The 26608-nt window shown below is 43.6% G+C and overlaps 1 protein-coding gene across 1 annotated transcript in view; it reads left to right on the top strand.

Moving 5' to 3' along the window:
* The window catches only part of LOC109904820 (neurobeachin), a 335275-nt gene that overhangs the window by 154885 nt on the left and 153782 nt on the right, over window positions 1–26608 (top strand). Inside the window, exon 42 of the mRNA XM_031791425.1 lies at window positions 16792–16916. Coding sequence (XP_031647285.1) covers window positions 16792–16916 — 125 coding nt within the window. The remainder of the gene's footprint in view (window positions 1–16791; window positions 16917–26608) is intronic.

Below are 26608 nucleotides of genomic sequence, written 5' to 3'. Positions count from 1 at the left end.
AAACATAGAAGATTGAATTGCGGGCTGCTACTGTAGATTTACGTATTCAAATATTTATAGAATGTATCTCCGGGGATAGCATTAGTATTGGAACAAAAGGTTGCTGAGCGGGGGAGCATTGTAAATGATACTGCAAAACTTCCAACAAATACCCATTTAATGGTGACCTGCTGGAGAAGAAAAATGATGCAATATGTTCATGAGCTCAGGGCAGTGTAGCAGCTCAGCCTTATTCAATGCTACATTAACTTTTGCTGCTCTTGTAAAATAGAAAACCCTCCAGCATTCTGAAAGGGCTGTGTGTAATTTGTGACGCTGGTTGAAAGAGTGTGTGTGCGTGCGTGAGTAGGTGTGAATGCTTGCCTGCACAGAGATTGTTTTTACTTTAACCCTAACTCCTGACGGGAGACTAGCCAGAGGATATTGATCTGTGTTGAGCGTTTTAGCAACAGAATTCTATATTTAAAAAACTCACCCAGGTTAAACTACAGCTAATGACTATAGTGTACATTTTATTGAAGGTTTTTACACAACTATAGTATTTTGAATTAGTAGACACCATTATGATCGTAACTCTTTGTGACGAGGAGACACTGCACATGGACGGAAAGCCAATGGGTGCATCCCAAATGGTACCCTATTCCCTGGTCTAAATTAGTGCACCACATAGAGAATAGGATGCCATTTGGGATACATACATAGTCTCTCTGCGATCATATAACCTATTATAAGAATTAACCAGATGAGCCCAAGAGGTGGTAGGGCTGTGTTAAGGCAGTGTGATCAGCCCAGGAGGTGGTAGGGCTGTGTTAAGGCAGTGTGATCAGCCCAGGAGGTGGTAGGGCTGTGTTAAGGCAGTGGGATCAGCCCAGGAGGTGGTAGGGCTGTGTTAAACAAGGCAGTGTGATCAGCCCAGGAGGTGGTAGGGCTGTGTTAAGGCAGTGGGATCAGCCCAGGAGGTGGTAGGGCTGTGTTAAGGCAGTGTGATCAGCCCAGGAGGTGGTAGGGCTGTGTTAAACAAGGCAGTGTGATCAGCCCAGGAGGTGGTAGGGCTGTGTTAAGGCAGTGTGATCAGCCCAGGAGGTGGTAGGGCTGTGTTAAGGCAGTGTGATCAGCCCAGGAGGTGGTAGGGCTGTGTTAAACCAGGCAGTGGGATCAGCCCAGGAGGTGGTAGAGCTGTGTTAAGGCAGTGTGATCAGCCCAGGAGGTGGCAGGGCTGTGTTAAGGCAGTGGGATCAGTCCAGGAGGTGGTAGGGCTGTGTTAAACAAGGCAGTGGGATCAGCCCAGGAGGTGGTAGGGCTGTGTTAAGGCAGTGGGATCAGCCCAGGAGGTGGTAGGGCTGTGTTAAGGCAGTTTATCAGCCTAGTAGGCTGTTGGATCATACTTTCTGCTTGCCTGATGATGAATGTGCAGTGTATTGAGTCGACATCACAAAATCAATAGTGTTCAAATTGAAACAGTATAGGGTTTTATTGATCTGCTGTGCTAAATCACAACGAGAAGCCTTTGATGCAGCTCTGAGACAGCTCCCCTCCACTCCCTCCTCACCCCTCTTTCCCTCTTCCTCCTCTCCTCCCTCTCTCCCCCTCCTCCCATCACGGCACCCATTCAGTTTGAGCTTCACACTGATAAATCAAGTTGAAAATTGGATGTTAGAATTTTCTCCAGTGAGAGACTGATTTTCTCTGGCCCCTCCTCCCTCTGCTGCGACCCCCTGACCCCTGTCACTGGATTATAAAGTTCAGCATTGTCAAGAGAAAGGAGACGTCAAGGCAAGGCTGATTAATTCATTCTAGAATATTACACAGTGTCTTTAACTTCCAGTCTTAAACTATGATAATAACCATCCTTGAAGACAAGGCAAGTTTGTATTTATCCTCTTATTTACTATTGTGAATGTCAATATCGTTTAGTAATAGTATAATATGTTGGCTTTGTTTTTATAGAAATGGAACTATAAAACCTTTCACTCAGTCACATCTACCTCTGATCTACCTGCATTCTGCGAACTATCTTTTGACACATTATTCAAGTTTGTTACATACTGGGTTGCGTTGGTTAGAGCGTTGGACTTGTAACCAAAAGATTTCAAGATCGCATCCCCGAGCTGACAAGGTAGAAATCTGTTGTTCTGCCTCTGAACAAGGCAGTTAACCCACTGTTCCTAGGCCGTCATTGAAAATAAGAATTGGTTCTTAACTGACTTGACTAATTAAATAAAGGTAAAAAAAAAAAAATCTGCATCTCCATTGACACTAAAGTCCACCACTGTCTGCATCCCAAAAGGCACCCTGTTCCCTATATAGTGCACTAACTTTGACCAGAGCCCTGTGAACCATGGTAAAATATATTACACTATATAGGGAATAGGGTGCCATTTCAGATGCAACCCAGGCATTCCAACATGTTCCAACATGGCCGTCTTAACAGGATGTAGAGCAGGTGGAAGCAGACAGACAGACATACAGACACAGACAGGACGTCCTTTGTTCCAAGGTGTCACTGTTGACATCACTAGCTGCCTAAATCCCCCCTCTACAGACCTTAACCCAACCTGGCTGAGCTATCGATTGTCAACATTGCAACATTGCTCCTGTATAATTACTTTTTCGGTAGCGGAAGGAATGGAGGAGAGAGCGGTGGCATATATTGATCCTTGTTGAGGGGAGTGGAACGGGCGTTTCCCTTGACTAACAGAGAGTTTCATCTCTCAGTCTCTGATGAATGGCAACACTTTGCCTGTGGATAATAACTTAGTGATGGAATGGACCCTTCAGTCACTGGCTGCCTGGCTAAGCACTCCGCTGTCTCGCCTCGCCGGGTTATCCATTCTAATAGCAGCTCTGACGAGGAAGAGAGGAAAGATTTGTGGGGGGGGAGGTAGATCAAGGTCTCTCTGGGTCCTGTGAGAAGGTATATGGAGGACCAGTGAATATGATCCTGCTGGACATGATGGTTCATTTAGAAAATCAATGCAGCAGGAACCCTAACACAGCCTTGGTGATGTCTGTCCTCTGTATCTATGTATATCCAAGAGGGGAAAACAACATATTTGTAGTGGTAGTAAAGTTCCTTTGTTTTAGCTCTTCTTTTTCTGTCTGCTTTTATTTGTTGTTGACCTACTGTACAGCAGCTCCTCCCTGGGGGTGGAGTTAACCTTGCAGCCAGATAATTACCTCTGAAGGAGAGCATTCACACTATCATCAGTTATAGGGCAGCAGAGAGAGAGGAGAAAGCTGGGAGGTGAGCCCCACCTCTGATGAAAGATTAATGTTCTACTGCGCTGGCAGGGAGGGGTTCAGACGTACTAAAACTCTGCTGTAGACTGTAGTGTCACTGTTACTGACTGTCACTGACTGTAGTCTGACTGTTACAGACTTTAGTTTGACTGTAGTCTGACTGTTACTGACTGTATTCTGACTGTCACTGACTCTAGTCTCACAGTTACTGACTGTAGTCTCACTGTTACTGACTGTTACTGACTAGTCTGACTGATTCTGACTTTTACTGACAGTTGCTGACTGTTACTGACTGTAATCTCATTGTTACTGACTGTAATCTCATTGTTACTGACTGTCACTGACTGTAGTCTCACTGTTACTGACTGTAATCTAACTTTTACTGACTGTAATCTCATTGTTACTTACTGTCACTGACTGTAGCCTGACTCTTACTGACTAGTCTGACTGTCACTGACTGTAGTCGGACTGTTACTGACTGTATTCTGACTGTTTCTAACTTTAGTCTGACTTTTACTGACTGTAGTATGACTGTTACTGACTGTAGTCTGACTGTAGTCTGGCTGTAGTATGACTGTAGCCTGACTGTTACTGACTGTAGTCCGACTGACTGTAGTCTGACTGTAGTGTGACTGTAGTCCGACTGTTACTGACTGTAGTATGACTGTAGTCTGACTGTTACTGACTGTAGTCTGACTGTTACTGACTGTAGTCTAACTGTTACTGACTGTAGTCTGACTGTAGTCTGACTGTCACTGACTGTAGTCTGACTGTCACTGACTAGTCTGACTGTCACTGACTGTCACTGACTGTAGTCTGACTGTCACTGACTGTAGTCTGACTGTCACTGACTGTAGTCTGACTGTCACTGACTGTAGTCTGACTGTCACTGACTAGTCTGACTGCCACAGACTTTAGTCTGACTGTAGTATGACTGTAGTCTGACTGTAGTATGACTGTAGTCTGACTGTTACTGACTGTAGTCTGACTGTTACTGACTGTAGTCTGACTGTTACTGACTGTAGTCTGACTGTAGTATGACTATAGTCCGACTGTTACTGACTGTAGTCTGACTGTTACTGACTGTAGTATGACTGTTGCTGACTGTAGTCTGGCCGTAGTATGACTGTAGCCTGACTGTAGTCTGACTGTAGTATGACTGTAGTCTGACTGTCACTGACTGTAGTCTGACTGTCACTGACTGTAGTCTGACTGTCACTGACTGTAGTCTGACTGTCACTGACTGTAGTCTGACTGTCACTGACTGTAGTCTGACTGTCACTGACTGTAGTCTGACTGTCACTGACTGTAGTCTGACTGTCACTGACTGTAGTCTGACTGTCACTGACTTTAGTCTGACTGTTACTGACTTTAGTCTGACTGTTATTGACTGTAGTCTGACTGTTATTGACTGTAGTCTGACTGTTATTGACTGTAGTCTGACTGTTACTGACTTTAGTCTGACTGTCACTGACTGTAGCCTGACTCTTACTGACTAGTCTGACTGTCACTGACTGTAGTCGGACTGTTTCTAACTTTAGTCTGACTTTTACTGACTGTAGTATGACTGTTACTGACTGTAGTCTGACTGTAGTCTGGCTGTAGTATGACTGTAGCCTGACTGTTACTGACTGTAGTCCGACTGACTGTAGTCTGACTGTAGTGTGACTGTAGTCCGACTGTTACTGACTGTAGTATGACTGTAGTCTGACTGTTACTGACTGTAGTCTGACTGTTACTGACTGTAGTCAAACTGTTACTGACTGTAGTCTGACTGTAGTCTGACTGTCACTGACTGTAGTCTGACTGTCACTGACTAGTCGGACTGTCACTGACTGTAGTATGACTGTAGTATGACTGTAGTCTGACTGTAGTCTGACTGTCACTGACTGTAGTCTGACTGTCACTGACTGTAGTCTGACTGTCACTGACTGTAGTCTGACTGTCACTGACTGTAGTCTGACTGTCACTGACTGTAGTCTGACTGTCACTGACTAGTCTGACTGCCACAGACTTTAGTCTGACTGTAGTATGACTGTAGTCTGACTGTTACTGACTGTAGTCTGACTGTTACTGACTGTAGTCTGACTGTTACTGACTGTAGTCTGACTGTAGTATGACTATAGTCCGACTGTTACTGACTGTAGTCTGACTGTTACTGACTGTAGTATGACTGTTGCTGACTGTAGTCTGGCCGTAGTATGACTGTAGCCTGACTGTAGTCTGACTGTAGTATGACTGTAGTCTGACTGTCACTGACTGTAGTCTGACTGTCACTGACTGTAGTCTGACTGTCACTGACTGTAGTCTGACTGTCACTGACTGTAGTCTGACTGTCACTGACTGTAGTCTGACTGTCACTGACTGTAGTCTGACTGTCACTGACTTTAGTCTGACTGTTACTGACTGTAGTCTGACTGTCACTGACTTTAGTCTGACTGTTACTGACTTTAGTCTGACTGTTATTGACTGTAGTCTGACTGTTATTGACTGTAGTCTGACTGTTATTGACTGTAGTCTGACTGTTACTGACTTTAGTCTGACTGTTACTGACTTTAGTCTGACTGTCTGACTTTAGTCTGACTTTAGTCTGACTGTTACCGACTTTAGTCTGACTGTCACTGACTGTAGTCTGACTGTTATTGACTGTAGTCTGACTGTTATTGACTGTAGTCTGACTGTTATTGACTGTAGTCTGACTGTTATTGACTGTAGTCTGACTGTTATTGACTGTAGTCTGACTGTTACTGACTTTAGTCTGACTGTTATTGACTGTAGTCTGACTGTTATTGACTGTAGTCTGACTGTTACTGATGGGTATTGATGGTAGTCTTACTCTTAATGCGTTAATATGCATTCATTACACAAATGATCTTCTTTCTGATGTATTGTTAGGCTGTTTTCTGAATTTACTTTGAAGAATTACAATTGATACACCATCCATGGCCATATGGTTTCCAGTCGCCTCATGTTGATGTGCAGTTTTATTTAGCTGTGTCTGTCTGTTGATGTAGAATAATGTGTCACCATGGTGATCAAAGACAGTCAGTGATATAGTACACTGATTGACAGACATTGTTTTCAGACTTTTTTTGTCAATTAGATGGCTGAATGTTTTTTATACCTGACCGATTGAAACCTTTCTATCCGTAGGGATCCGTCATCTATGCTGCCTGTTTTGGGAGACGTTTGAAAGCCGATGTTGAATGTTTCTGTATTAAATGTGTTAAAAACTATCAGTATAATACTGCATGGTTTTTGAGTGATATGGCAGGTTTCAGAAGTATAATGGTTTGGTAGATTATTTGTTTTTGAGAGACCATCATGCAGTACTTCCTAGGGTTGCACAATTCTGGTAACTTTTCCAAAATTCTCAGGTTTTACAGAAATCCAATTTGCAAAATCACAAGGGAATAAGCAGGAAATCCAGTATTTGTAGAAAACCTGAGAATTTTGGGGAAATTACCTGAATTTTGCAACCCTAGTTCCTCCATGCTTACATTTTAGGACATGGTTGCCATGTCCCCAGAGTAGAATGGTTTAATGTGTCATGGTAATACTGACCAGTGAATCATGTTAACAGTGACCCGAGCCTAAACCATTGACAGATCATAGACAATGAATAGCTTCCTCTCATTGGTAGATGGACAGAGTGTGGATGGAGGAGAGAATAAAGACCATTTGTTCTCAGAAGGACTTAATCTGAGAGCTCTGGAGTGTGTTTAGTGTCAGTGTCACGCGGGGCTTGGGGCACAGAGTGTGGGGCGCAGGGCTCGGGGCGCAGGGCAGGGCACCCCCTTCACAGGACAGGGTGTGTGTGGTGAGACACTAACCAGTCCTGCCTCTTTAAATAGACTAGTCACTGATTACTGCTATTTATTATAATTATACCCCAGTCTCAAATGGAAGCATTTAAAGAGAATATAATTGTGTTTTATTTCATCTTTTTTAGCCCTCTCTATCAGGACAAACTGGCTGATGCTGAAACCACTAGTTATGTTCTAATTAAAACTTAGATAGTGCTGTCCTAACTGAAACATGGTTTGTGCTGTCCTAACTGAAACATGGTTTGTGCTGTCCTAACTGAAACATGGTTTGTGCTGTCCTAACTGAAACATGGTTTGTGCTGTCCTAACTGAAACATGGTTTGTGCTGTCCTAACTGAAACATGGTTTGTGCTGTCCTAACTGAAACATGGTTTGTGCTGTCCTAACTGAAACATGGTTTGTGCTGTCCTAACTGAAACATGGTTTGTGCTGTCCTAACTGAAACATGGTTTGTGCTGTCCTAACTGAAACATGGTTATGTAACGGCGTTCGTCTGTAGAAGGAGAAGCGGACCAAAATGCAGCATGGTGGTTACTCATGTTCTTTAATGAAAAAATGAACTATACATGAAATAACTTAAATATACAAAACAACCAACGGAACGTGAAAACCTATACAGCCTATCTTGTGATAACAAACACAGAGACAGGAACAATCACCCACAAACACACAGTGAAACCCGGGCTACCTAAATATGGTTCCCAATCAGAGACAACGATAATCACCTGACTCTGATTGAGAACCACCTCAGGCAGCCATAGACTTTCCTAGACAACCCTACTCAGCCACAATCCCAATACCTACTAAAACCCCAATACAAAAACACACCACAAAATAAACCCATGTCACACCCTGGCCTGACCAAATAAATAAAGAAAACACAAAATACTAAGACCAAGGCGTGACAGGTTAGTTCTGTTCTAACTGAAACATGGTTTGTTCTGTTCTACCTGAAACATGGTTTGTTCTGTTCTACCTGAAACATGGTTTGTTTTGTTCTAACTGAAATGTGGATAGTTCTGTTCTAACTGAAATTTGTATACTTCTTTTCTATCTGAATGATTGTCCCTCCAGAGGGTTATGGTTCATATGCAGTAGAACTATCTGTATGACCTCACTAGAAATAAACATGTTAGAAATAAACATCAGAACCATGGTCCAGTTTACCGCCTTGTTTGAAGAACACTCTGGAGTGAACACTCTTAACTGGGTCATTGACAACGTGGTCAGCTGTAATTGTTTGTTGATATAATGGTTTGTTGTTTTTCTAACAGAGATATGACCTTGATGGGGGGCAGCATACAACAGCCAGGCGCTATAGATGGTATGTGTCTCAAATGGCACCCTATACCCTATGTAGTGCACTACTTTTGACCAGGACCCGTAGGGCTTTTGTAAAATAGGGTGTAATTTTGGACGGAAACGTGGAGTGAGGAGGTGAGAATGACCTGACAGGCTGGATACAGACAGTTTCTCCGTCTCTGCTGCCTGCTTCTCTGCCTGTCTTTCTGAGTGGGTGCTAGTTATTGTAGCTGTGCTTTGACATACAGTGTTATAAGTAGTTATTTTAGCTGCACTTTGATGGACAGTTCAGTCTTAAACCAGCCTCTAATATTATCTGCAGGCAGCAAAGTGCAGGCCTGACAGACACCAAGTATTAGTATTAGCCTGCCCTGTTGCTCCCTTCCTCTCCTCCTCCTTCTCTCCTCTCCGATGAATAATCTCAATGGAAAATGGGAGGAAGTAGTCGTGTCATTGGTACAGAGTTCAGTCACTATACCACTATATATAACTATACTTTACTACTATACTATAACTATACTATATCACTATACTATAACTGTCCCCAGTGCCAATACAAGCCTAGTTCATCACTACAAACCAGCTCCCACTGTCCTAGATTGGGCTGTATTTGTGCTGGAAAATTGTTTTCAATCCTTTTATTTCCCTCTTCACCGTTTTATTTTGAGTCATGGCTGTCAGGTTTTACTGCCTTTTACAAACAGAACACATTCCCTGTGGAGCGGGGGTGTTAAATCTGTCTCCACAGCCCCGAGACACACACACACACACCACACACCACACACACACCACACACACCACACCACACACACACACACCACACACACCACACACACCACACCACACACACACACACCACACACACACACACACACCACACACACCACACCACACACACACACACACACCACACACCCCACACACACACACACACACACACACACACACACACACCACACCACACACACACACACCACACACACACACACACACACACATTCCGGAGATATGGGATTTGAATATACACAGAGGAAACAGGAGAGAAGATAGTATTTTTTACACATTTATTGTGCTGCACCTACAATCTAAAAGCTTCTGTGAATAATGGCCACCATGTTTCCTCTTGGTTATCAGGTCTGGAAAATTAGCTTTTAAAATGCAGTTTGAAATCCATTTGTGTGATTGATGTGTGACAGGGCTAATAAATTTAGCCAGTTTCTGGGAGGCTTGGCCTCAGTCATTCTTTATGCCTGTCATGAAGCCCCACTACGAGGGGAGAACAGGGGAGTGGAGAGCCAGTCAGTCCTCCTCACAGATCCCATTGAGATAAACTGGCTGTCACTGCCTCGCACTTTACAGTCTCTATTGATGAAATGTTCAGTATATTCCAAGGGCGCGCCTCGTCAAATGATTTGATTCACTATTGTGTATTTACCCTCATATCATTTAGTAGTATTTGTCTGTTTCTACAAGTCTAATGTTAGCCTAACATCAATAGAAGACCTTGGCTGGCAGACATATACTAAATCTTTGTTTTAGTATCAAACAGACTTTGTAACCCGCCTGGAGTACATCTGTGTCTGAAGCTGTTCTAGCGTCACATTATTTCCCAGCATGCATTTCTCTAGCTCATGCATGAAATGAAGCTTTTTGTGCTCATATTGGATTCAGCAAAGCAGAGAAGACATATAGCTTCAGATGCTGAAGAATATCGGACATGTCCTATTAGATGGATTTTAGTGAATTTATCGATGAGAACTTCACAGTTTTAACACCTCTCAGTTTTCAATCTGTCTTTGTTTCCTTCTCTCTTACTCTGCTCCGAATATACTCTTGGAATACACTTAGAATACGATCAATACACTTCCAATACCATCGGTACACTCGGAATACCATTAGTATAATCAGAATATCATCAAATTCAATACACTTACAATACCATCAGTGCACACAGAATACCATCAGTATACTCAGAATACCACACAGACTACCATCAGTATATTCAGAATACCACACAGAATACCATCAGTATACTCAGAATACCACACAGAATACCATCAGTATACTCAGAATACCACACAGACTACCATCAGTATACTCAGAATACCACACAGAATACCATCAGTATACTCAGAATACCACACAGAATACCATCAGTATACTCAGAATACCACACAGAATACCATCAGTATACTCAGAATACCACACAGAATACCATCAGTATACTCAGAATACCACACAGAATACCATCAGTATACTCAGAATACCACACAGAATACCATCAGTATACTCAGAATACCACACAGAATACCATCAGTATACTCAGAATACCACACAGAATACCATCAGTATACTCAGAATACCACACAGAATACCATCAGTATACTCAGAATACCACACAGAATACCATCAGTATACTCAGAATACCACACAGAATACCATCAGTATACTCAGAATACCACACAGAATACCATCAGTATACTCAGAATACCACACAGAATACCATCAGTATACTCAGAATACCACACAGAATACCATCAGTATACTCAGAATACCACACAGAATACCATCAGTATACTCAGAATACCACACAGAATACCATCAGTATACTCAGAATACCACACAGAATACCATCAGTATACTCAGAATACCACACAGAATACCATCAGTATACTCAGAATACCACACAGAATACCATCAGTATACTCAGAATACCACACAGAATACCATCAGTATACTCAGAATACCACACAGAATACCATCAGTATACTCAGAATACCACACAGAATACCATCAGTATACTCAGAATACCACACAGACTACCATCAGTATACTCAGAATACCACACAGAATACCATCAGTATACTCAGAATACCACACAGAATACCATCAGTATACTCAGAATACCACACAGACTACCATCAGTATACTCAGAATACCACACAGACTACCATCAGTATACTCAGAATACCACACAGAATACCATCAGTATACTCAGAATACCACACAGAATACCATCAGTATACTCAGAATACCACACAGACTACCATCAGTATACTCAGAATACCACACAGAATACCATCAGTATACTCAGAATACCACACAGAATACCATCAGTATACTCAGAATACCACACAGAATACCATCAGTATACTCAGAATACCACACAGACTACCATCAGTATACTCAGAATACCACACAGAATACCATCAGTATACTCAGAATACCACACAGAATACCATCAGTATACTCAGAATACCACACAGAATACCATCAGTATACTCAGAATACCACACAGAATACCATCAGTATACTCAGAATACCACACAGAATACCATCAGTATACTCAGAATACCACACAGAATACCATCAGTATACTCAGAATACCACACAGAATACCATCAGTATACTCAGAATACCACACAGAATACCATCAGTATACTCAGAATACCACACAGACTACCATCAGTATACTCAGAATACCACACAGAATACCATCAGTATACTCAGAATACCACACAGAATACCATCAGTATACTCAGAATACCACACAGAATACCATCAGTATACTCAGAATACCACACAGACTACCATCAGTATACTCAGAATACCACACAGAATACCATCAGTATACTCAGAATACCACACAGAATACCATCAGTATACTCAGAATACCACACAGACTACCATCAGTATACTCAGAATACCACACAGACTACCATCAGTATACTCAGAATACCACACAGAATACCATCAGTATACTCAGAATACCACACAGAATACCATCAGTATACTCAGAATACCACACAGACTACCATCAGTATACTCAGAATACCACACAGAATACCATCAGTATACTCAGAATACCACACAGAATACCATCAGTATACTCAGAATACCACACAGAATACCATCAGTATACTCAGAATACCACACAGACTACCATCAGTATACTCAGAATACCACACAGAATACCATCAGTATACTCAGAATACCACACAGAATACCATCAGTATACTCAGAATACCACACAGAATACCATCAGTATACTCAGAATACCACACAGACTACCATCAGTATAGTAATACCATCAGTATACTCAGAATACCACACAGAATACCATCAGTATACTCAGAATACCACACAGAATACCATCAGTATACTCAGAATACCACACAGAATACCATCAGTATACTCAGAATACCACACAGAATACCATCAGTATACTCAGAATACCACACAGAATACCATCAGTATACTCAGAATACCACACAGAATACCATCAGTATACTCAGAATACCACACAGAATACCATCAGTATACTCAGAATACCACACAGAATACCATCAGTATACTCAGAATACCACACAGACTACCATCAGTATACTCAGAATACCACACAGAATACCATCAGTATACTCAGAATACCACACAGAATACCATCAGTATACTCAGAATACCACACAGAATACCATCAGTATACTCAGAATACCACACAGACTACCATCAGTATACTCAGAATACCACACAGAATACCATCAGTATACTCAGAATACCACACAGAATACCATCAGTATACTCAGAATACCACACAGACTACCATCAGTATACTCAGAATACCACACAGAATACCAAAAATGACTAAATAAATAAAGATACACAAAAAACCCAGCTCCGATTACTTTCAATACACTCACAGACTGAGGGAGGAACGATGTCGCTCTCTGTCTCTCTCACCTTGGCCTCTCTCTCGGGCTGTGTCTCAAATGGCACCATATTCCCTATATAGTGCACTACTTTTGACCAGAGCCCCTAGGAGTCCAGAACCTGTCTGGTGCCAACCACACGGTTTAGAGTATCACTGGCCCCTCTCTCCTTCTCCTCTCTCCCTTTCCTCCTCCTCCTCATCTTTCTATTTCTCCTTTTCATTCACTACTAAACCACCTCCAAAGTGAAAGCATATGGTGGGGGGTGAGGTTGGGGTGGGGGATGAGGTTGGGGTGGGGGGTCAGGGGGAGAGAAATCATCATGTTTGCTTGGTTAATCAATTCTTGTAATGTTGGGGTTCGTTTGTTGAATGTTTGATTCGTATTATCTAGATACAAATGAAAATAGTTTGGCTTGCAGTTTAGGTTGCTGTACACAAATGATTATCAAATCTCACGCATCATATGTGTTTAATGTGTTTAATGTGGTGTAGAGGAAATGTTCAAAGCAGCTCCTTCCTCCCCCACCGCGGTTGGCAGTCTATTTGTAGTGGGAATTAGGGGTTATAATCTGTAACAGTAATCTCTCATCTGCCTTCAGTGTATTTCCATTTTTCTGGCTGTGTAATCTAGCGTTTACAATATAATTTACGTGGATTCGCCTCTCTACCTACTGACATCTCTGTTCTTCTGCTTCAAGCCTGCTGGGAGACTGACAGACAGGGGACAAGCTCTAGGCACACTGATACTCTGCACACACACTCACACTCACACACACACACAGTTGATTGATGCTTAACTGAGACTGAGCTCGCGTGGCTGTCAAAGGCCTGCTAAGTCTCCTGAGCCTTCGGTTTACTGACAGTTGTAGATATTAAATTCATATTATATTCATATTATATTCATAGAGTGGTTTGGTGATGTGATCCCCTTGTAACAAGTTAATCTGTTTAGACTGACTCAATATTGGGGGGGACTATACAATGGTAGCCCTGGCTGCTAGCCAGATTGCCAAAACTGGAGGTGGATTGGTAACTGGGCAGCTGTCTGGGTTGTTGTTCTTGTTTTTGGTGGTGGCAATACATTCTGACTGGATCATTTTTAAGGTGGAGGTGGAGGCATCATTTTAATATGGTTCTGTACTGGTAAAAGGAAAATGAAAGAGCCCTGGCCGAAAGTAGGTCGCTATACACTGAGTGTACAAAATATTAGGAATGTCTCTTTCCATGATATCGACTGACCAGGTGAAACCAGGTGAAAGCTATGATCCCTTATTGATGTCACTTGTAAAATGCACTTCAATCAGTGTATATGAAGGGCAGGAGACAGGATAAATAACGATTTCAATTGAGACATGGATCGTGTATGTGTGCCATTCAGAGGGTGAGTGGGCAAGACAAAATATTTAAATGCCATTGCACGGGGTATGGTAGTAGATATCAGGCACACAGGTTTGAGTGTGTCAAGAACTGCAACGCTGCTGGGTTTTTCACACTCAACAGTTTCTTGTGTGTATGAAGAGTGGTCCACCATCCAAAGGACATCCAGGCAAGTTGACACAACTGTGGGAAGCATTAGAGTCAACATGGGCCAGCATCCCTGTGGAACGCTTTTGGCACCTTGTAGAGTCAATGCCGTTCTGATGGCAACTCAATATTAGGAAGCTGTTTCTAATGTTTTATACACTCAGTATATAGGGAATATGGTGCCATGTGGGACACGGTCAGAAGAGAAGGAGGACTTGTGTAGTTCCTCACTCTGGTCTAGATGGAGAGGATGAAGATGAAGCACATGGTCCATTGATGTGACTGAGGATCTTCTCAGACCAAACTGTCATCTGCTCTACTTTAATCATCACTCTCTCCCTCGCTCCATATTTCTCTCCACAGCTTCGTTTAGAGTGCGTAAATGACTTGCAGTGATTTTCTACTTTTAGTTCCCCTTGAATGAAACACAAAGCCTTTGAAATGTGTCCAGCCAGAGCTGCACTTAGTAACCTGATGCTGGGCCCACTGCTTAATGGTTTGCATTAGCTACGAGCAATAAAATTATCCTCCTTCCCAGGTTCTCCCTGCAAATGTTGGAATAATCATTTTTACCAAGATGGTTACCACATGCTGGAGCTGTTCCCTTCTTTCTCTCCGGTTTTCAAGGCTCTAATTTGCTGTTATTAATAATGAATAAAAATGCAATTTTCTTTTGGGTTGCCCCAGGGTTCTGGGAATCATTTCAATGAATATTTCAACACATTATTTTAATCATGGCTCCACATACACACACACAGGGAGGGAGTGTTCTCAGACCCTCCCCATCATTATTAAACCCCATGTTGCTGCCTCCCTCCTTCCCACCTTCCATCCCTCCCTCCCTCCATGCCGCCCTCCTCTCCCTGCCTCCCTCCATCCCGCCCTGTCTCCCTCCCTGCCGCCCTCCTCTCCCTGCCTCCCTCCATCCCGCCCTGTCTCCCTCCCTGCCGCCCTCCTCTCCCTGCCTCCCATCCCGCCCTGTCTCCCTCCCTGCCTCCCTCCATGCCGCCCTCCTCTCCCTCCCTCCCTCCATGCCGCCCTCCTCTCCCTGCCTCCCATCCCGCCCTGTCTCCCTCTCCCTCCTCCTCTCCCTGCCTCCCTCCATCCCGCCCTGTCTCCCTCTCCCTCCTCCTCTCCCTCCATCCCGCCCTGTCTCCCTCCTTCTCTCCCTGTCTCCCTCCATCCCGCCCTGTCTCCCTCCTTCTCTCCCTGCCTCCCATCCCGCCCTGTCTCCCTCCTTCTCTCCCTGCCTCCCTCCATCCCGCCCTGTCTCCCTCCCTCCCTCCATCCCACCCTGTCTCCCTCCCTGCCTGTGTTGAGAGTCCTACCTCTATGATTTACAAGTCTTGTTAAAAAACATAGTTAAAAAGGAGGCAAGCTGGGCCATTTAGACTTGTAATTTGATGCTGTATTTGTTAATGGGAGTGTTAGTGATTTATAGTGTAGTGGCTTCTGCTGCTGCTGCTGCTGCTGTGGGGATGGATCCTGGTGTTGTGGTGCTGTATGTGAACTTTATGTAGTGTGTGTGTGTGTGTGCGTGCCTGCCTGCCTGCCTGCGTGTGTACGTACGTTCGTGTGTGTATGTGTGTGTGTGGGGTGTGTATTCTAACCTGCTCTTTCTAACCTGTCTATCTGTCTTTCTCTGTCTAGCCTGTTTCTCTCTCTCTCTGTCTGTCTCTGTTTAACCTGTCTCTCCCTCTCTGTCTGTCTCTGTTTAACCTGTCTATCTCTGTCTAACCTGTCTTTCCCTCTCTGTCTGTCTCTGTTTAACCTGTCTATCTCTGTCTGTCTCTCAGTCTAACCTGTCTCTGTCTCTCAGTCGAACCTGTCTATCTCTCTCTGTCTCTCTCTGTCTAACCTGTCTATCTCTCGCTCTGTCTTTCTATCTAACCTGTCTCTCTATCTCTGTCTGTCTCTTAGTCTAACCTGTCTATCTCTGTCTAACCTGTCTTTCCCTCTCTGTCTGTCTCTGTTTAACCTGTCTATCTCTGTCTGTCTCTTAGTCTAACCTGTCTCTATCTGTCTCTCAGTCGAGCCTGCTATCTCTCTCTGTCTCTCTCTGTCTAACCTGTCTATCTCTCTCTCTGTCTTTCTGTCTAACCTGTCTCTCTATCTCTGTCTGTCTCTTAGTCTAACCTGTCTATCTTTGTCTCTCTTAGTCTAACCTGTCTATCTCTGTCTGTCTCTCAGTCAGCTGAATGACTTCTGGCGTCTGGATTACTGGGAGGACGACTTACGGAGGAGGCGGAGATTCGTACGGAACCCCTTTGGCTCCACCCACCTGGACATCCCCTGCAAGATGCTTAACGACTATGGTTAGTCAGCATGCTCCTGGCTGATTGATTGATTGAATTAATTGATTGATTGATGTGTGGTTGAAAACTGTAACAAGCAACCCTAATTCAACAGTTTTTCTTGTCGGCTATAATGATATCTGCTCCTGACGTGTCCTCTATTCTATAAGGTCTGTAGAAGTAACTAGTCTACTGATGGAATACTCAGTGGTTAGGGTTAGGGTTTGGGTGATACATGACAGGGTTTGGGTGATACATGACAGGGTTTGGGTGATACATGACAGTGTTTGGGTGATACATGACAGTGTTAGGGTGATACATGACAGGGTTAGGGTGATACATGACAGGGTTTGGGTGATACATGACAGGGTTAGGGTGATACATGACAGGGTTTGGGTGATACATGACAGGGTTTGGGTGATACATGACAGGGTTTGGGTGATACATGACAGGGTTTGGGTGATACATGACAGGGTTAGGGTGATACATGACAGGGTTTGGGTGATGCATGACAGGGTTTGGGTGATACATGACAGGGTTAGGGTGATACATGACAGGGTTAGGGTGATACATGACCGGGTTTGGGGTATACATGACAGTAGCCATGGTCTCTCTCCACACAGTACAATCCTGTCATTCATAATGTTGTATGACCCCAGACAACCACTGGATTCTTCTCACTGTCAAGGCCAGCATTATAAAGTGAGGAGCTATAGAGGGTCTCAGTGTCCTCAGGGTCCAGGGTTGAACCGTGTACTATGGGCAGGGCCTGTTGCTGAGCTGAGAGAAGTTTATTGTCATTTTTATAAGCAACATATTTACTGCCTCTGTCAATTGAACATGACACGTCCGTTCAATGAAACATGTTATTTTTATAGACTTAGTCATTTTACTGTTGTGCTCTTAGTCTCAAACTGACAGGTCTACGTCCCAAGTGGCACCCTATTCCTTATATAGTGCACTACTTTTGACCAGAGCCCTGTGGTCCCTGGTCAAAGCTAGTGCACTATAAACTGATGGGAATAGGGTGCCACTTGGGACGCAACCTAGCAGAGCAGATGGAGTAAAGAAACAAGGGGAACAAAATCTATTGATTTAGAAACTCTACAAAGAACAAACATCTCAAAATATTTTGTTTAAAGGTAGACTCTGTGATATGACGTAGATTCAGAATATAAACGGCATAGTGGGTAAATTTCCGCAACAACTAAGAGCCTTGAAGTGTGAGGCTCAACTTCTCCGCTGTCTTGGTGCCCTGGCCTCCACGCTGTAACAGTGTGATGTGAACCTGTGCACATGCGCAGGTACTGTGTGTGACTGTGTGAGAGCAAAGTCTTGCATCTCACTCATCTCAATATCTGTGGTGCTGCCCGTGGCAACTTCATTTCGCTGAGTCTACCTTTAAATAAAAAATGCTTCCACATCAAATAAAACAATGTTATAAGATAAAACATCATTCATTTCTCTGATGCTATTAAAACCTATTGTTCCAAGTTTTCTGCACACATCGGGAGGTATGATATTTCATAGTGAATGGAGGTGAGCAGTCATTAGGCCAGTTCTCTAGCCCAATGCCTGATGACCCAGGTATTTTATGAGGAGGGCCAGGTCTAGTATGAGGAGGGCCAGGTCTAGTATGAGGAGGGCCAGGTCTAGTATGAGGAGGGCCAGGTCTAGTATGAGGAGGGCCAGGTCTAGTATGAGGAGGGCCAGGTCTAGTATGAGGAGGGCCAGGTCTAGTATGAGGAGGGCCAGGTCTAGTATGAGGAGGGCCAGGTCTAGTATGAGGAGGGCCAGGTCTAGTATGAGGAGGGCCAGGTCTAGTATGAGGAGGGCCAGGTCTAGTATGAGGAGGGCCAGGTCTAGTATGAGGAGGGCCAGGTCTAGTGTGAGGAGGGCCAGGTCTAGTATGAGGAGGGCCAGGTCTAGTATGAGGAGGGCCAGATCTAGTATGAGGAGGGCCAGGTCTAGTATATGAGGAGGGCCAGGCCTAGTATGAGGAGGGCCAGGCCTAGTATGAGGAGGGCCAGGCCTAGTATGAGGAGGGCCAGGCCTAGTATGAGGAGGGCCAGGCCTAGTATGAGGAGGGCCAGGCCTAGTATGAGGAGGACCAGGAGTTTGACCTCCAGGAGAAACTCTGGGCCCTAGTTTTGACCTCACACATACTGGTCTCTGTGTAATTGAGGCTGCTTCCCAAATGGTACCCTATTCCCTACTTAGTGCATTACTTTTGACTAGAGGCTCTGGTCAAAAGTAGTGCACTGTGTAGGGAATAGGGTGCCATTTGGGATGCAGCTGGCTGTGCTGGGGGAGCTGACTGTTGGGTCAGCATGTCATCTGGCCTCTCAACTCCTACAGATAACACACACACACACCAGCTGGTTTCTCTCTGGGCTGCAGGTGGCCCATGTTAATATCACACACACAATAATGACACCGTCTGCTTCTCATTTTACTATGGTTCCTTTCTCAACTGTCCAGACAGCTCTACAGTGAGGGAAAAAATTATTTGATCACCTGCTGATTTTATGTTTGCCCACTGACAAAGAAATGATCCGTCTAGAATTTTAATGGTAGGTTTATTTGAACAGTGAGAGACAGAATAACAACAAAAGAATCCAGAAAAACGCATGCAAAAATGTTATACATTTATTTGCATTTTAATGAGGGAAATAAGTATTTGACCCCCTCTCAATCAGAAAGATTTCTGGCTCCCAGGTGTCTTTTATACAGGTAACGAGCTGAGATTAGGAGCACACTCTTAAAGGCTCCTAATCTCAGTTTGTTACCTGTAAAAAAGACACCTGTCCACAGAGGCAATCAATTAATCAGATTCCAAACTCTCCACCATGGCCAAGACCAAAGAGCTCTCCAAGGATGTCAGGGACAAGATTGTAGACCTTCACAAGGCTGGAATGGGCTACAAGACCATCGCCAAGCAGCTTGGTGAGAAGGTGACAAGAGTTGGTGTGAATATTCGCAAACGGAAGAAACACAAACGAACTGTCAATCTCCCTCGTCCTGGGGCTCCATGCAAGATCTCACCCCGTGGAGTTGCAATGATCATGAGAACGGTGAGGAATCAGCCCAGAACTACATGGGAAGATCTTGTCAATGATCTCAAGGCAGCTGGGACCATAGTCACCAAGAAAACAATTGGTAACACACTACATCGTGAAGGACTGAAATCCTGCAGCACCCGCAAGGTCACCCTGCTCAAGAAAGCACATATACATGCCCATCTGAAGTTTGCCCATGAACATCTGAATGATTCAGAGGACAACTGAGGGAAAGTGTTGTGATCAGATGAGACCAAAATGGAGCTCTTTGGCATCAACTCAACTCGCCGTGTTTGGAGGAGGAGGAATGCTGCCTAAGACCCCAAGAACACCATCCCCACCGTCAAACATGGAGGTGGAAACATTATGTTTTGGGGGTGTTGTTCTGCTAAGGGTACAGGACAACTTCACCGCATCAAAGGGACGATGGACGGGGCCATGTACCGTCAAATCTTGGGTGAGAACCTCCTTCCCTCAGCCAGGGCATTGAAAATGGTTCATGGATGGGTATTCCAGCATGACAATGACCCAAAACACACGGCCAAGGCAACAAAGGAGAGGCCCAAGAAGAAGCACATTAAAGTCCTGGAGTGGCCTAGCCAGTCTCCAGACCTTAATCCCATAGAAAATCTGTGGAGGGAGCTGAAGGTTCAAATTGCCAAACGTCAGCCTCGAAAACATAATGACTTGGAGAAGATCTGCAAAGAGGAGTGGGACAAAATCCCTCCTGAGATGTATGCAAACCTGGTGGCCATCTACAAGAAACGTCTGACCTCTGTGATTGCCAACAAGAGTTTTGCCACCAAGTAAGTCCTGTTTTGCAGAGGGGTCAAATACTTATTTCCCTCATTAAAATGCAAATCAATTTGTAACATTTTTGACATATGTTTTTCTGGATTTTTGTTGTTGTTATTCTGTCTCTCACTGTTCAAATAAACCTACCATTAAAATTAGAGACGGAGCATTTCTTTTGTCAGTGGGCAAACGTACAAAATCAGCAGGGGATCAAATACTTGTTTCCCTCACTGTAATATACAAAAGTGAAATAAACAATAAAAATGAACAGTAAACATTACACATACAGAAGTTTCAAAACAATAAAGACAAATGTCATATTATGTATATATATACAGTGTTGTACAAATGGTTGAAGTACACAAGGGAAAATAAATAAGCATAAATATGGGTTGTATGTTTGTTTTCAAATTCTTTGTTGATCTGTGTAATCTTAGGGAAGTATGTGTCTCTAATATGGTCATTCATTGGGCAGGAGGTTAGGAAGTGTAGCTCAGTTTCCACCTAATTTTGTGGGCAGTGTGCACATAGCCTGTCTTCTCTTGGGTGCCATGTCTGCCTACGGCGGCCTTTCTCAATAGCAAGGCTATGCTCCCTGAGTCTGTACATAGTCAAAGCTTTCCTTAAGTTTGGGTCAGTCACAGTGGTCAGGTATTCTGCCACTGTGTATTCTCTGTTTAGGGCCAAATAGCATTCTAGTTTGCTCTGTTTTTTTTGTTAATTCTTTCCAATGTGGCAAGTAATTATCTTTTTGTTTTCTCATGATTTGCTTGGGTCTAATTGTGCTGCTGTCCTGGGGCTCTGTGGGGTGTGTTTGTGTTTGTGAACAGAGCCCCAGGACCAGCTTGCTTAGGGGACTCTTCTCCAGGTTCATCTCTCTGTAGGTGATGGCTTTGTCATGGAAGGTTTGGGAATCTCTTCCTTTTAGGTGGTTGTAGAATTAAACGTCTCTTTTCTGGATTTTGATAATTAGTGGGTATCGGCCTAATTCTGCTCTGCATGCATTATTCGGTGTTCTACGTTGGTGTTTGTCCCATTTTGTGAAATCTTGGTTGGTGTGAGGACCCCAGACTTCACAAACATAAAGGACAATGGGATCTGACTGATTCAAGTATTTCTACCCAGATCCTAATTAGTATGTTGAATTTTATGTTCCTTTTGATGGCATAGAATGCCCTTCTTGCCTTGTCTCTCAGATCATTCACAGCTTTGTGGAAGTTACCTGTGGCGCTGATGTTTAGGCCAAGGTATGTATAGTTTTTTGTGTGCTCTAGGGCAATGGTGTCTAGATGTAATTTGTATTTGTGGTCCTGGCGACTGGACCTTTTTTGGAACACCATTATTTTGGTCTTACTGAGATTTACTGTCAGGGTCCAGGTCTGGCAGAATCTGTGCAGAATATCTAGGTGGTGCTGTAGGCCCTCCTTGGTTGGTGACAGAAGCACCAGATCATCAGCAAACAGTAGACATTTGACTTCAGATTCTAGTAGGGTGAGGCCGGGTGCTGCAGACTTTTCTAGTGCCCGCGCCAATTCATTGATATATGTTGAAGAGGGTGGGGCTTAAGCTGCATCCCTGTCTCACCCCATGGCCCTGTGGGAAGATATTTGTGTGTTTTTTGCCAATTTTAACCTCACACTTGTTGTTGGTGTACATTAATTTTATAATGTTGTATGTTTTACCCTCAACACCACTTTCCATCAATTTGTATAGGAGACCCTCATGCCAAATTGAGTCGAAGGCTTTTTTGAAATCAACAAAGCATGAGAAGACTTTGCCTTTGTTTTAGTTTGTTAGTTTGTCAATTAGGGTGTGCAGGGTGAATACATGGTCTGTTGTACGGTAATTTGGTAAAAAGCCAATTTGACATTTGCTCAGTACATTGTTTTCATTGAGGAAAATTTTCCCAATTTTGCTGTTGACGCATATCCCATGGTAGTTATTGGGGTCAAATTTGTCTCCACTTTTGTGGATTGGGGTGATCAGTCCTTGGTTCCAAATATTGGGGAAGATGCCAGAGCTAAGGATGATGGTAAAGAGTTTTAGTATAGCCAATTGGAATTTGTTGTCTGTATATTTGATCATTTCATTAAGGATACCTTCAACACCACATGCCTTTAAAAAAAATGTTTTTACCTTTATTTAAGCAGGCAAGTCAGTTAAGAACAAATTCTTATTTTCAATGACGGCCTAGGAACAGTGGGTTCAGGGGCAGAACGACAGATTTGTACCTTGTCAGCTCGGGGATTTGAACTTGCAACCTTTCAGTTACTAGTCCAATGCTCTAACCACTAGGCTACCCTGCCGCCCCAGGGTTGGATTGGAGGGTTTTTATTTTGTCCTGTAGCTCATTCAAGGTAATTGGAGAATCCAGTGTTCTCTCTCTCTCTCTTGCTTGCTTCCTTTCAATTCAATAGGCTTTATTGGCATGGGAAACATGTGTTAACATTGACAAAGCAAGTGAGGTAGATAATATACAAAAGTGAAATAAACAATAAAAATTAACAGTTAACATTTTTCAAAACAATAGACATTACAAATGTCATATTATGTATATACAGTGTTGTAACCTCTCTCTCTCTCTCTCTCTCTTTGTTGACGGTGCTGTCACTGTTGTTTCTATGGGGGAGATTAAGACAGTTAGAGACACTATGGCCTGTAATAAAGCTGTCCCCTCGTGTGGTCGTTAGATCAGGTAGTGTTCCTGTGCGCGCATTTGTGTCTCCACAGATGAGAAATGGCACGTCTCTTCCTAAAGGGTGGGGAAGATCTCCTCTGAGTAATATGGGGATTCTGAGGGGGGGATATATATTGCGCAAAGGAACACATATTTTTCTGTCAGTACAAGTTATTTTTTCAGTTTTAACCAAATGTGATATTTGCCAATTTTGAGGGGATCAATTTGATGTTGTAGTTCGGATTTGTACCAAATAATCAGTCCTCCAGAGTCTCTGCCTCTATTGACAGAGCTGTGTTTCTGTGACGGCACAATGACCTCTCTGTAGCCTGTGGGGCAGTGAGTGACAACGTCAGCCTTACACCATGTCTCCTGCAGAATGATGATGTCGACATCTTTAAGATTTTTGTTGAACTTCCGTGCTAAACTCTTTAGTCCAAAGGTTGATGGGTTTAGGTCCTAAATGTTCCACATGCTGACTGATAGTGATTTCATGTTGCAAAAAGAAAGAATAGCAGTCAGAAATACAGTAACAACTAACTAATAAGTTATTAAGAGTGAGATAAACAGGATAACAGCTAACATTTATTCTGTTATATATATATAAATATTCCTATTCATTGAACAAGTAAATTCTAGTAGTGTGTGTGTGTGTGTGTGTGTGTGTGTGTGTGTGTGTGTGGTGTGTGTGTGTGTGTGTGTGTGTGTGTGTGTGTGTGTGTGTGTGTGTGTGTGTGTTGGAGGAGCTGTTTAATCTCACTTAATCCTACAGGGTTCTCCTGTCCTCTGACGACCTCTGCGGAACATCTCTCTCTCTCTCTCTCTCTCTTAGTTCTGCTGCTTTCTTTCTGCAGCAGACCCTGAAGAAAATAATGTTGTCAATGCTTTTTTCCTGTTTGTAAATTGTTGTTCTCCCTGTCCTTTAGTAGGTGGCATATGTGCGTGTCAGTGGTGTCTCTCCCAGTCTGAAGACTTGTTGACACCCTGGTGTCTCTCAGTGCTTCTAATGACTACAATAATGTAGAAGTTTCTCCTGTGAGAAGGATTGTATTTTTTGCTCTCTCTCTCTTGCTCACCCCCTCTTTCCCCTATCCCTCTACCCCCCCCCCCCCCCCCCCCTCTCAATCTCTACCCTCCCCCACTCTCGTTATGGGCCTTGGTCGAAAGTAGTGCTCTATATAGGAAATGTTGTGCGATTTGGGACACAGCCCATATTAAAGATGAGATGTATCTTTAGTGGATAATCTAGAGCATCAGATCGTTAGTAGTCTCCGTCTCCAAACTCTGTTTCCTGTGGTTTGACAGCCACTCCCACCAACCGTAGTACACATATATAGAACATAGTCTGTTTATTACAGATATAGAACAAAACATAATGCCAGTGGGTTGTTAGCTATGTAGTGGTTATTACAGATATAGATTTTAGTGGGAAGGCCTGTTGAGAGAGAGAGTTTACTCTTCAGTTGCTTCTTGAATGTGTGGATTGAAATTTCAACATTGACAGGGTGAGGAGGACTAAGGAGGGTTAGCGTTGTGTCTCTGCCCTCTGTCTGTCAGTATGACTATACCCTCTGTGTTCTGTAGCAGCAGCAGAGGATATAGTTAGCTGATTGGAACTGGGGAACCATGAAATGGAAGTCAGGTTCATATTGATCCAGTGTTTAACAGGCTGTTCTACCTCCAGGTGTCCTTGCTGCCTTACTCAGATGAACAGGCAGTGTGCGTCCCAAATGGCACCTTATTCCCCCATAGGCTCTGGTCAAAAGTAGTGGACAATCAGGCTCTCTCTGACCCTCTGCTACTCACACACTGATCTTTATAGCTCGTTACAGCAGAATTTGCACACACATGCACGCACAAATTCACGCACACGCAGACAAACACACACTCTACTACATAGCAGTAGAACACACATCATCACTTGCTACAATTCTGTAAATTATACTATATCCTCTCTAGCCTGCCGTTCCCTGGTTTATTATTATGACTAATGAAGATTCACTCTGAAGGAGATGAGAGCTGCATGTTGTCTGACTGACTTCAATGAGCTCTCTAAGGTATAGCTCTGTGGAGCATGCCTGGAACCCCAATAATACAGTAAGTGATGAGTAAAGGTATAACTACAGAGCTTCTAGCTCCAGAGCTTCTAGCTCCAGAGCATCTAGCTATAGAGCATATAGCTACAGAGCATCTAGCTCCAGAGCTTCTAGCTACAGAGCATCTAGCTACAGATCATCTAGCTAAAGAGCATCTAACTACAGGGCATCTAGCTCCAGAGCTTCTAGCTACAGAGCATCTAGCTACAGAGCATCTAGCTACAGAGCATCTAGCTACAGAGCTTCTAGCTCCAGAGCTTCTAGCTCCAGAGCATCTAGCTACAGAGCATCTAGCTCTACAGAGCTTCTAGCTACAGAGCATCTAGCTCCAGAGCATCTAGCTCCAGAGCTTCTAGCTACAGAGCATCTAGCTACAGAGCATCTAGGTACAAGGCATCTAGCTACAGGGTATCTAGCTACAGGGTATCTAGCTTCAGAGCATCTAGCAACATAACATTTAGTTATAGATTATCTAGCTCCAGAGCATCTAGCTACAGGGCATCTAGCTACAGAGCATCTAGCTACATGATATCTAGCTACAGAGCATCTAGCAACAGAACATTTAGCTACAGATTATCTAGCTCCAGAGCATCTATCTACAGGGCATCTAGCTACAGAGCATTTAGCTACAAGGCATCTAGCTACAGGGCATTTAGCTATAGAGCATCTAGCAACCAAACATTTAGCTACAGAGCATCCAACTACAGAGCATCTAGCTACAGGGCATCTAGCTATAGCTACAGAGCATCTAGCTACAGGGCATCTAGCTATAGCTACAGAACATCTAGCTACAAGGCATCTCGCTACAGGGTATCTAGCTACAGAGCATCTAGCAACAGAACATTTAACTACAGAGCATCCAACTACAGAGCATCTAGCTACAGGGCATCTAGCTACAGGGCATCTAGCTATAGCTACAGAGCATCTAGCTACAGGGCATCTAGCTACAGGGCATCTAGCTATAGCTACAGAGCATCTAGCTGCAGAGCATTTAGCTACAGAGCATCTAGCTACAGGGCATTTAGCTATAGCTATAGAGCATCTAGCTGCAGAGCATCTATCTACAGGGCATCTAGCTACATGGGA

The sequence above is a fragment of the Oncorhynchus kisutch genome, linkage group LG15 (assembly GCF_002021735.2).
Source record: "Oncorhynchus kisutch isolate 150728-3 linkage group LG15, Okis_V2, whole genome shotgun sequence".
NCBI lineage: Eukaryota > Metazoa > Chordata > Actinopteri > Salmoniformes > Salmonidae > Oncorhynchus > Oncorhynchus kisutch.
Note: the sequence above shows the minus strand (reverse complement) of the source record. Positions and strands in the feature narration are given on the sequence as shown.